General features: G+C 52.0%; 1 protein-coding gene across 1 annotated transcript in view; it reads left to right on the top strand.

Annotated features, from left to right (window-relative positions):
• The window catches only part of Rasgrf2 (Ras protein specific guanine nucleotide releasing factor 2), a 181240-nt gene that overhangs the window by 163618 nt on the left and 5110 nt on the right, over positions 1–12512 (top strand). The window contains exons 21-25 of the mRNA XM_004640933.2: positions 814–898; positions 1918–2115; positions 8631–8710; positions 10528–10645; positions 11110–11178. Of these exons, the coding sequence (XP_004640990.1) occupies positions 814–898; positions 1918–2115; positions 8631–8710; positions 10528–10645; positions 11110–11178 (550 nt within the window). The remainder of the gene's footprint in view (positions 1–813; positions 899–1917; positions 2116–8630; positions 8711–10527; positions 10646–11109; positions 11179–12512) is intronic.

Consider the following 12512-nt stretch of genomic DNA (forward strand, 5'->3'; position numbering starts at 1 on the left):
AGTGCAGCTCTGTGTCCAGCCCCAAAAGGCAGAAGCAGCAACAGCAAGGGCCACAGGGCCTCGCACAAGGATGCTGTCAACACACGGGTGTTAAGGGGTTGCAGAGTGACCATGCGTCAAGCTGCTTCTTTATAAACGTCCATGCAGACTGATTCCACCTGGACTGCCACTTCCTTGGCTACTGGGGTACTGTGAGCTGCTAGTGAATGAATGTTGACCCAGAACACCGTCCTGAAGATGACCCCTGGCCAGCCTGAGCCCCTGCATCCCCACACCCCCAGCCCTGTGGCTGCCTCCATCAGGACCATGCTGCGAGACAGTGGCACAGGAAGTTCATTGGGCCCTGGCCATGGACGCTGTCCCATCTCTGGGAAGAACCAAGCCCTCCCTGGGAGTGTGTGCAGAGGGCTCAGGGCAGCTTGGAGGGACCCGCTCCGCGCCCTGTTAACATTCCTGTAGTGATGGGCTTTGGGGGGCCCTTGGCTGAGCTTAGCATTTAGGAAAAGTGAATCCATAGAACACTCGTGGTTTCTGAGTTAGTGCTGAACTTCTTTTCTGCTGGGGATTTCCACATCAGATAGGCCCTGACAGGGACAAAGTTCTACACATTTTTAGGGGAGAGTGCTGGGGAGCCACACACTCTTGGTGCTCTGCATATATGTCATGTCCAGCTGGCATCCTTGGAGTCCCTGGAGGGAGTCTGCAGCCAGGGGGTGAGGGCAGACAACACGTGGGTGGCCTCCCAGGCGGCATGGGCCATGCCACACTCCCTTGGGCCTAACAGGTCTGGTTTCTGCTGCTTCTGCCTTTCAGGGAGTTTCTGGGGCAGGGATGGATGAAGCCAGACAAGAACGAGAGGACGCCATTTGTCATGAAGACCAGCTGGCACTTCAATGACGTGAGTGCCGGGGCTGCCAGGACTGGGTCAGGGAGGGTGGGCATGGGCTCTTACAAACCTTTCTCTAAAAGAAGCCCTACACCTGCTTGTTACCTGCGGCTCTAGTGAACGCACACTGACACCTCTGTTCCCAGCACCCCCAAGGCCAGTTCTGCACCGCCTCCTTAGCGAGGATTCTCAGTCACTTCATCTGAAGCACTGATTGAAAACCTCCCCTCTTCACCCAACAACTAGAGGCCCAACGATCCCCGATCCCTGATTCACAGGAAGGTGGCAGGAGCTCAGAGAATAGCACTGTGGCAGGTGCTCAAGCAGGGTCATGGTGCTGACCAGAAGTGCCCGCAGAGCCTTGTATCTCGGATCACTGAAGCGCCAGGTATCCCCATAGTGTACGACATGTGGCCACATGGCCCACCTCCCTCTGCTCACACCCATTCTTCCCCTGTCCCTTCCACAATGCAAGATGTGACGTCCTATGCTGGCCCTGGCTAAGGGAATGACAGAGTGAAGTAGCAGGTCCCTTTAGTTGCTGGGACAAATGATAGGGATGAAGGCTGTCTTGACTCAGTGCCTCTGGCAGGAGAGGCAGGCAGCTTAGTGTTTGTCCTGCCTGAGGGACAAGTGCATTCTCTTTGTCCATGGTAACTGGGGTGCCCAGAGTGTATCCCCAAGAAGTGACAACTTGCTTACCATGTGTTGGCTTTCCTGGAGGCTAGGTCATTCCATCCCGTTTCCTCCATGGTTATTGCCAATAACTGCACCACCACGCATACTGGTGAGCAGAGTCACCTTTCCCTCCCTCAAGCTGGACTCAGAGTGCCGTCCCCAGTCTAAGAATGAGCAGTTACTGTCATTGCAGACATTAGTCTCTGTAGGACGTTGGTGTCCAAGCATAGAGTGCAGCCTCCACAGTACTGGGCGCGCTGCTTCCCGCTAGGTCTGTAGCTGATCCCCATGTTCTGCCTAAATGCACTGCTTTGGCACCCACACAACTTTCCTGGTCTCTCTGGTTGTCACAGATGAGTAACCTGGTGGCCTCCCAGATAATGAACTACGCTGATGTCAGCTCCCGCGCCGGCGCCATTGAGAAGTGGGTCGCTGTGGCAGACATTTGCCGATGCTTGCACAACTACAACGGTGTGCTAGAGATCACCTCAGCCTTAAACAGAAGTGCCATCTATAGGCTGAAGAAAACCTGGGCCAAAGTGTCCAAGCAGGTGAGCGCCCACGTGCCACGCAGCCCGCTGCTGCAATGGAGGGCAAGGGGACCGTTACTGACCAGGTGGTCATTAGCTCCGCTGGGCAGCAGGTGCCAAAGCAAGGCGGCGCTTACTGTGCTGTTACCACTTGACCAACCCCACCCGCATGCATTTCCAAAACACTTGAGTAAAACACTTGGGGGCTGGTCTCATGAGCACGGCTGCCAGTCGAGGTCCCTTCCTGGTTCATTTCCAGAGGGCACATTGATTTCAAGGGATCTCCGTGGTGACTGATGGAGCCATTCATTCTGTCTCAAGAAAGGGTATAAACTAGGGCCAAAAGACCTCAGTGTTCACCCTTCTTTTTGTCATTTGTGTAGCCGATGTAAAGTTTGGCATAATGACACAGATGCGCAGAAGTTCAGCTTTCCCGGGTTTCTCCTGCTGGGTTCAGCTTGCCCTCTGCCTGCTGTTGTCATTCAGGTCACTGCAAACCAGACCTTCCTTCTTCCTGTGTCTTCTCCCTAGGCCACCTCTGGGCTGGGGCTGGGGCTGCTCTGGGCTGCTGGATGCCTGTCCTTCCCTGGCCAGCTGCACAGGGACACAGGAGTACATGGGTGTGGAGTGTTTGCCCACCCTGCCAGGAACTGTGCCTGGTGGTCGCATCCAGGAAGCTGGGCTGGCCTGGCCCACTCCACTCTAAAAGGATCTGCCACTGCTCTGGCCCTGGTGCATCTCATCTCCGCTGTAGGTCCCCTGCCCATTGGCCGTGGTATCAGTCACCTTTCTCGTTGTTGAGACTCAGTACCTGACGCAGTCCCAAGGGGGAGGTTGAACTTGGCTCACAGTTTCAGGGTCTTCAGTTTGTGCTCAGCTGGCCCAAGGCAGAGACATCACAGTGGAAGGGCGCACAGAGCAGAGCTGCCCGGCTCGTGGCAGCCAGGAAGCACAGTGGGGTGAGCACCAGAGAGGGAGGGGAGACCTAAGACCCCACCCCCGTCACCCACTGGGCACCCGGGAGCCTGCTTCATCAGTCTCCTAGGGATTCCTGCTAATCCAGTAGAGTCCCAGCCACCCCGGGTGGGTCTGTGACTGTCAGATCACTGCCCACCCTCTCAAAGGGTCTTGGCGGGGTTCTGGGCGCTTCCAGGCCCCACTGGTGCCAGTGGGTAACAGGTAACCTTCCCTGTCCTCTGCGTTGTGCCTCGCTGTGCCCAGCGAGGAGGATGAGGGACACCTGCAGGGTGCCCGTGTGCAGGGCCCAGGCCAGGAGGAGAGCAGCCATGCGTCCTGCTGAGACTTGCTCAGGGCTGCCCGGCCTCGCTGCGCCTCAGGCTGCGCCTTTGCGGGACACACGTCACTTCTGACTCCTCTCTTCAGTTCTCTCTTCGGCCCGTAGTGGCGAGTAGCTGCACCCGCTCCGTGAGCAGAGCGAGCAGACAGAATGGCTTGCTGCTCAGTGTGACGCGGCACTCCGAGAGCCTCCTGCAGGCCTCTGCACAGCACGCCTTCCGTGACGCGTCTCCCTTGGCCGCGCACTCCATGTCAGCTCTTAGGGGAACTTCCGGTTCCAGCTGTTGCTACAACGCTCCTGAGAGTGTTCATGTAAATGTCGTGGGCGATCCGTTGTCATTGTCAACAGAATCTGGATCCAGCAATAAAAGCTACAGTTTTGTTAAAAAAAATAAGTAATATTATTTTCTGGCAAACATATTTTGTAGTTGTAGGAAATGATACAGATTCTCTACATATGACTCTTAGTTTCCCCCGACGGCAGTCTCTTGTGTCACTAACTACAGACAATCTAAGAATAAGAAAATTAATGAACATTGGCACCAGCTTTGTATGTCCTCTGTGTGTGTGTACTTCTATATATTTTTATTTCATGAGTTGATTAATAAGGCCACCACTACCAAAGTCAAAATGCAGAACAGTCCTCTTATGAGAATGTCACACTTTTCAAGAAAAAAGCTTCCAGCCCCACTGCTATACTGCCATACTCTCAGTTTTCTTGAGCACCATTCTAGTGATATATATATGAGTACTTAGTTCCCATTCATTGCTGCATAGCGTTCCTTCTGCGACTATACCACAGTTTGTGTGACCATTCACTCCACGTAGGCCATTGTTAGGGTTTGTGTCTAGGTGTCCCCCCAAAGCCTCATGCATCACGGGGCAGCTTCTGGAGTTTGTGATTGATTGTTGTGGGTGTGGGTGCTGCACCTGCCCTGGGGCAGGTAATTTGTGCGATAGCGTAAGGGGGGGAGAGAGGCTGGCTAGTGGCCTGAGCTGCTGCCGCTCCCTTTGCTCTCTGCTCTTTGCCACCGCCATGAAAGGTTGCTCTCTGCCGTGCACCGCTCTGCCTTGGAGCCAGCTAAGTATGGACTGAAACCTCCAGTAACTGTGAGCTGAATAAACCTTTCCTTCCTTCATTTTGAGTGCCGGGTATTTGTCCCAGCAACGAGAGAAGAGAACTGAGACAGCCATTTGGGAAGTTTCTAGTTTCAGGCTGTTGCTGAAAAGTTCCTATGAAAATTCATGTAACCATCTTGAGTGATCAGTTTCCATTTCTGAGATAAATGTCCAAGAATACAGCATTTGGATCATGGCTAACTCCGTGTCTAGTTTTGTACGAATCTGTCGAACACTTTCTCAAGTGGCTATAAAATTCTGAATGTGTGTTGGAAAAGCGCGGCCAGTGTGTCTGTATTGTTGTAGCCTTTGGCGTGATTATTATTCTTCACTCCCGTTCCTCGGATAGCTCCCTGGGCTCTAGTGTGCACTTGCTTGGTGGCTGACAGCAGTAGGCCCCCATCGTGTGCTTGTTTGCCATCTATAGCCCTGTTCTGTGTCTTTGGCTAAGTTTCAATCAGATTATTTACTTACTGTTAAGTTTTCAGAATTCTTCAGATGCTTCTCCCACTCTATTCTTCTTCAAAATTATTTTGTGTTTACTAGGTGCTGGGGCTATCCATATAAATTTTACAGTAGGTCTCTCTGTATCTTTGGGACTTTGGTTGGAATTGCATTAAATGGCCCAGTTTAAGGAAAACCAACATTTTTACTATGTTGAGTCTTCCTGTCCCTAAATAGTACATTCCTCCATTTATTCAGGTTTTTTAAAAATTTCTTCCATCAGCACTTTGCAGTATCCAAGTCCGATGCAAGTCTTGTTGACTGACTGCATTCCAAAATACTATATTTCCTTTGGAGACATCTTTTTTTTTTTAACATTTATTTGTTTATTGTGTGTGTGTGTGTGAGTGTGTGTGTGTGTGTGTGTGTGTGTGTATGGCCAGCTCACCTCCATGCCAGGGGCTGGCTGGCATGTGGTGCTGGGGGATCGAACCGCAGTCTCTGTGCTTTGCCAAGCTTGTTCCAAGTAGGTGCTTCAGACCACTGAGCCATCTTGCCAGCCCAAACACATGCGTCTCTTTTCTTTCTTTCTTTCTTTCTTTCTTTCTTTCTTTCTTTCTTTCTTTCTTTCTTTCTTTCTTTTTCTTTTGTGGAGCCAGGGCTTGAACTCAGGCCCTTGCGCTTGCCAGGGAAGCTCTTATTCCACTGAGCCAGCTCCCCGGCCCCTGGAGACATCTTAAATGTCATTGTGGTTTGAATTTTAGTGTCCACACCCAGGTTTGATGTTCACACGTGCAGACGTGACTGACTTTCTACTGTCATGCTTCAAGCTGTCACCATGTTATGGGTCAGGTCAGTGTAGGAACCAGAATCCGAACTGGAATTTGAAAGAGCCTTTATTACTGAGCTCAGGACCGTCAGTGAGTTCTCATGCAGGAGAAGACTGAGCGGCCCCTAGCCCAGGCAGCAAGGAGTTTTTAAAGTAAGAAATCACTATATTAAGGGGTCTTTCACAGTGTAGCGATGTGTGCAACTTGCCTATGTGGGGGTTTGTTGAGCAAGCTTTTTTTTACAAGATCTTAAGCTGACTGTATTTACAGGAATTAGATTAGGGAGGGGAGGGAGACAGTTGCTCCTTTACTAAGCAGCCCTGAACAGAGGGCGAGAACACACTCCTTAGGGTAGCTAACAGGAAGCGTAAGGGAACCTAATAGTTTTCCGTAGTTATAGCACAAAATTCAGTCGACCCATTACACCTGCTGCTCTGATTAGTTTAGAGGCTTTTTTGTAGTTTTTTTAGAATTTCACACTTAGACAATTATGTCATTTAAAAATAGGAACAGTCAGGGCTGGCCAGATAGTTCAGTGGACTAAAGCGCCTGCTTCGGCAGAGTGCAGCTGCAGGGGTTCAATCCCTGGTGTGCCATGCTGGCCCTGCCCCCGGGGCGCACTGAGATAGCGATTGAGATTGGGCGTGGTGGTGCGTGCCTATAATCCCAGCACTTGGGAAGCTGAAAACAGGAGGACTGCTATGAGTCTGATCTATGTAGTAAGACCCTGAACACCCTGTAGACCCTGTCCTAAATTCATTAAAAAAAAAGTAGGAGCAGTCATTTCGTTCTTTCTGATCTATGTGCCTTTTATTTCCTTTTCTTGCCTAATCACCCTGGCTAGTGTTCCTAGTGCTGTGTTGAGTAAAAGTGATGAGAAAAATAATTTTTGCTTTGTTTTTAGCATCAGGGGAAAACATTTAGTTTTTCACTGTAAAGGATGATAGTAGGGGTTTTTTTTGGGGGGTGTTTGTTTGTTTGTTTTCTTTTCTTTTCTTTCTTTTTTTTTTTTTTTGCAGAACTGGGGATTGAACTCAGGCCCTTGCACTTGGAAGCATTTATTCTACTGAGTCATCTCCCCAGCTCTATAGTAGTTTTTTTTGATAAATACCTTTTTCTAAAACTGAGGAACTTGCCCCCTTTCCTGGTTTTCTAAGAGTCCTTTCAATTTACTCACTAGTGTTCATCTGCTGTGTGTAATGGCTCCTCGCATGGAGCTGGCGCCCGGACCTAAGGCATCTTTGTCTCCGAGCTCCTCATGGCCCCAACCCGCCCCTCTCCCCGCCATCTCCAGGTCCCCTCCCATTTGTAGAAGATCTGTCTCCTGGTTTCCTGTTATCTGACCTTTATTTTGCTCCTTAGTTTATCTCTACTCCTGGTTTCTCCTGTGAGGAGCTGCGTGACGGTGAAGCTGTGCAGCTGAGGTCTTTCACTTAACGTCGGGGCCTCAAGCTGCGTGTCTGCCTGCCTACACGTCTTGTTCACCCTTCTTTGAGTTTGCTTTGTAACTAAAGCAAAGTTGTAGTAAAGGGCATCAGAATACTGTTTGAAAACTGGCTGTGGACCCCTATAAGAGAACCCCAGATGGGCACTGACCCTCTGTCGTGACGAGGTTTTGCCTCTCCCCAGGATGATGGACCCAGCCTTGGGGTGCTGGCTTTGGGGGGCTGGAAGTGTCACCCTGTCACTCAGAGCCACGCCTCACCAGGCTTGCTGATACCCTCCTTCAGGCCTGTGCCTTCTCTTCCTGCTTGTCTTTTTCTGTGAGGCTGCTTTGTGGGGTTTCCAGCTCTGCCTGAAGAAGCTGTGAGCCCTCTGTGTAGGTGGCTTATGCAGTGTCCTTGTCCTGAGAGGATGCAGGCATGGGGGACCACGGAATAGGGATGCTAGAGTAGTAGTAAAGGTACTGTTTCCAGTTTTGGACGGAGTGTACGAGCTGCTTGTGTGGTCTGGGTAGAGGCTGCTGTCGCCCTGCAGAGGCAGTGTCAGGCCGGTGCCTCCCCTTGTTGCAGGGCCTGTTGCAGATCCTCTTCTCCGGCAGTTGGTGGTGGTTCCATCTGCTCCTGCTCTGAGGTCTTCCCTGGAGGCATGCAGAAGGCCCAGGCAGACTGTGCTCTGGAGCACTGGATCAGGCCTGTGGCTGTGGCTGTGGGCTCCCAGTACTTGCACAGCTTCGGTAAGCTGACACCAGCCCACACCAGCACAGAGGTCGTAGAGCAAGAGTTAGGCCACCCCGAAGATGTTCTGACCACCCCTGCAGCGTGTACACCTCCAACTGGCAAGGCCAGATGCTCCTCCAGAGAGGAGCTGGAGGATGGAGACCACCTGGCAGATGTCATCAGCATTATTGTTTAGTACATTCCAGTTCTACTTTTCCAAAACACTGATGGTGGTCATCACAAAAGAAAGGATTCGGAGGGGGGTGTTGCTCAGTCAGGACTGAGCAGCCCGTGTCACTTGGGTGGTCTGGGGCTCAGCGCAGGGAACATTCATCGTGTGGCACGTGGCTGAGACCTTGCTTGCAGGTGCAGGGCAAGCTCAGCCTGTGAGCTCCAGCTCCCCATGTTCCCGGGCTTCCTGCACGCGCCAGCGCTTCTGCGCCCCCTTGCTCTGCCCGTGGCTGAGGGCGGGGTTACAGGCACTTCTTTCCCACCCGCTCTTTTTCTCTTCAGCACTGAAGGTCCATGTGAAGCTCTACCCTGCACTGCAGGACTGTCACACACGACCTCTGTCCGGTGCCACATTGGCGCTTGTCACAGTGCCAGGCACCCTGCGACCTCTGCTAACTGGCTTCTGGGCAGGCTGTGGTATTCTCTGGACAAACTAAGTTTTTCCTCTCTGTTTTAGACAAAAGCTCTGATGGACAAACTGCAGAAGACTGTTTCATCCGAAGGAAGATTTAAAAATCTCAGAGAAACCCTTAAAAAGTAGGTCTAGTTTGATTTCTAAATGAGTTTTGTATTCTTAGGGTGTACAAATGGTGATGTACCTCCTTCATTGCTGGAAAAGAAAAGCAAGCAGAAATGACTCCCCATGTGGGAGGGCAGGGTGAGAATCACTTGGGTATTTTGGAGTTCCCTTTTCTCTTAAAATACTGCGCATACAGTAAGCACCTTATGCATGCACTCATGGTATACAGCATATTCCCAATGAGAAAAAAAAAATCCCAGAATAAATCAAGCTGCGCTGTAGTGTAGCCTGTAGGCTTCTTGCTTCAGGGTCTCTAAACCTACACACAATGATTCCTGTAATTTTTTCGTTTAAATGTAACACCAGTTGATTAGTGCTGTTTATTTGGGCTGTAGATTTCCGGGCCCTCTCGCTCCCTCCCTCCCTGTCTTTCTGTCTCTCTGTCCACCTGCCTACTGCTCACTTCCACAGCACAGAAGTGGTGCTACCCTCCCGCAGCTCTTTTCTCCCGATCCGCTGCATGATTGTACTTACTCTGGAAAAGCACTAGTCTTGCAATGGGGGGAGGGAAAGAAATATTAACAATGGCAAAAATCACAACGGCGACGCCAGCATGAGCGCTCCTCGCCAACGGCTGAACGACAGCCTCCTTGCTGAGGGCTCGCGTCTTCTGCAAGCCTGAGGGACACAGGAGATGGGCTTTTCCAGCTCGCTGCACAGACGAGAACATTGCAGCCACAAGTCTGCCCGGTGGTGGATCAAGCTGGGATTTAGCCCGGTTCTTTCAGTGGGGAAAGCCTGAGGCTTGGGGAGACCAGGCATTCTCCCTCCCCTCCAAAACGAAGCCAGCATGGCCCTCAGCTGTGGTCCTCCTAAAACATTGAAGTACTACAGCTGGAAACAGGCCTGCTGTGATGTGCGGCTCTAACCACACTGAGTTTTCCACAGTTCTTTAGGTTGACTGTGTGTGCTTTCATGAGGTGAGGGCGTGAGGCTTTTCCCGCGGGTTTGTCTTAGTTGCTTTCTAGTCAACATCACGCAGTACCTGGCACCCACTACTGATAGAACAGGGCCATCTTGCGCATGGCTACATCCATGGCCCACTGGCCCCAACGCCAGGTGGTACAGCTGAGGGCAGGGCGGAGTAGAGCTGCTCACAGCTCGGTGGATGGGAAGCGGAGAGCAAGGGGGGAGCCAGGAGAGAGGCGAACCCTGCTAGGCCACGCCCACAGCGACCCAGCCTCCCAGGCCACGCCCACTGTGGCCCCCTCTCCCCAGGCCACGCCCACTGTGGACCCCTCTCCCCAGGCCCCGCCCACAGTGACCCCACCTCCTAGGCCCTGCCCACTGAGACATCTCCCCAGGCCACGCCCACAGTGACCCCGCCTCCTAGGCCACGCCCGCCACGGCCTCCTCTCTCCAGGCCACGCCCACAGTGACTGCCTCCTCTGACCAGGTCCCACTGCTTAACAGCAGGTCAGCTTTGAGCCCCAGAATTCACGCACCTTCTGAAGTGCCATCTTAGATGCGTGAGGTCTTAAGGGGACAGCTGGATGCAAAGTCCAGCGGTGGTTCCACTCCTCAGAGCAGTCTGGCTCCTTGCCGCGCACTGCGGACACTTACTGCGGCAGGCATTTGCATCTGTGCCCACACGTGGGGACGCGCCCCGTCTGGAGCAGAGGGAGGTGTGGCCGTGTTTTGTATTGTATTCTGCTATGGCGTGACAGCGACACGGGAGTGCTGGCCTGGGGCCCGGGGGCGGCGTCGCGGCTCCGCGTGTGACCCGCAGAGGAGCGGCTTCCCCGCGGCTGCCCTCGAGCTTCTTGTCCTGCAGCTGTAACCCCCCGGCGGTTCCCTACCTCGGGATGTACCTGACGGACCTGGCGTTCATCGAAGAGGGAACCCCGAACTTCACGGAAGAAGGCCTCGTCAACTTCTCCAAAATGAGGATGGTGGGTGATGACTCCTGTCCGCCTGTGTCCGTGACTGTCACAGACGACAAGAGGCAGGCGGGTGGCGGGTGGCGATGGCGGCGCCGGGGCGAGCGCCCGCTGCCGGGAGACCTGGGGTGCACGCCTCGCAGTCGGCCTCGGCCGGGCGGGGGCAGGTGGCACAGCTGAGCGCTCCCTGGAGGCCGCGAGCCCCGCCCGCTGCCGGGAGACCTGGGGTGCACGCCTCGCAGTCGGCCTCGGCCGGGCGGGGGCAGGTGGCACAGCTGAGCGCCCCCAGGAGGCCGCGAGCCCCGCCCGCTCTGCGGACCCCGCCGTTAGCGCCAGCTGCCCGTGCTCTGGGCAGCTCCCGTGGTCCCCAGAGGGCGAGCGCACCGGGCCGGGAGCGGCAGCCCTGGGGGACCCAGGAGAGCAAGGGGTGCGAGCCGGGGAGACAGCCCCCATGGCCTGCCTCTCTGTCTCTGCAGATTTCACACATCATCCGAGAGATCCGCCAGTTCCAGCAGACCTCCTACCGCATCGACCATCAGCCGAAGGTATTGCTGTGCGCCATGAGGGCTTCAGAGCAGAACGAGGGGGACTCGTGAATAGGAAAGCGAAAGAACTTACCAGGAATACAGACGGCAGTCTCGTAGAAAGGACCCGTAGAAGTCTTTAGCAAGTCTGGCCTAGGGCACAGGAAGGAAGGCAGAGAACAGCCGAGGCCTACTGACCTTCCACCGAACCTTTCCTGGAAATCCTCCCCGTCCTGTCAGCTTCTCCCCACCCCAGTCTGCTCACAGAGAAGGCCAGGCCTGGCGCCCTGGATGGCACGCTCTGAAGAGCAAAGTGCAGGGCAAACACCCGCTCGGCAGCAAGAAAGCGTTTTTTAAAAATTAATGTTTATTGAAAAGAAACTATACTTCCACTTCATGGTGACAAACAAACAAACAAAAAAATACAGTGATTATCAGTACTAAAAATAAAAAAGTGATAACTCTCACCATAAAATTTATCAGCCCTATATACAGAATTAAAAATATTACAGAAAAATTAAAGATCTCAAGAAACATTTTAAGGTGAAACACTTGAAGTTAACAATTTTCCACAGACTGATCTAATAATCTAATGCAGTGAAAAATCCAATTTTGTTGTTTAATTGGTTGGCTTTTCTGAAATTAATATGGAAATCCAAAAATTGTTCAGTAAATTTCAGTAAAACAATTCTGAAAAAAAAGAAACGTTTTGGAAGGCTAACAAAACATTAGTTCTAGAATTCATATACATTTATAGTATCTACTCAGCCTTTCACACTAGGGGACAATACAATGCTTACACTTGTGAGTCCAATTTATTTCACTTAGTAGGGACTCAAGTTGTATCTATTTACCCATAAAATCTCCAGTTTATCTTTTTCATGGCTGAGTAATACTCCATTGTATAAGAAAACCCACATCATTTTTTATCCATTCCTCAGTTGATGGGCGTTTGGGTTGTCTCCAAGACTTAGCTATGACAAATTGGGCTGTTGTAAACATAGGTGCACATGTGTCACTATGCTATGATGTTTTTAATTCTTCTGGGAAGATACCTGGAAGAGGAATAGCTGGATCAAATAGGACCCCTATTTCTAGATTTTTGAGGACTCTCCACACTGATTTCCACAGTGACTCCACACTGATTTCCACAGTGACTGCACCAGTCTACACTCCCACCAGCAATGGAGAAGGGTTCCTCTTTTCCCACTGCCCCTCCAGCATTTGTTATTGGCTGATTTCTTGATGTCAGCCGTTCTTTCTGGGGTGAGATGGAATCTCAGTGTTGTTCTAATTTGCATCTCTTGAATGACCAATTATGTTGAACTTTTTCATGTATTTATTTGCGATCTGTA

Source organism: Octodon degus, unplaced genomic scaffold (assembly GCF_000260255.1).
Source record: "Octodon degus isolate 3935 unplaced genomic scaffold, OctDeg1.0 scaffold00129, whole genome shotgun sequence".
Taxonomy (NCBI): domain Eukaryota; kingdom Metazoa; phylum Chordata; class Mammalia; order Rodentia; family Octodontidae; genus Octodon; species Octodon degus.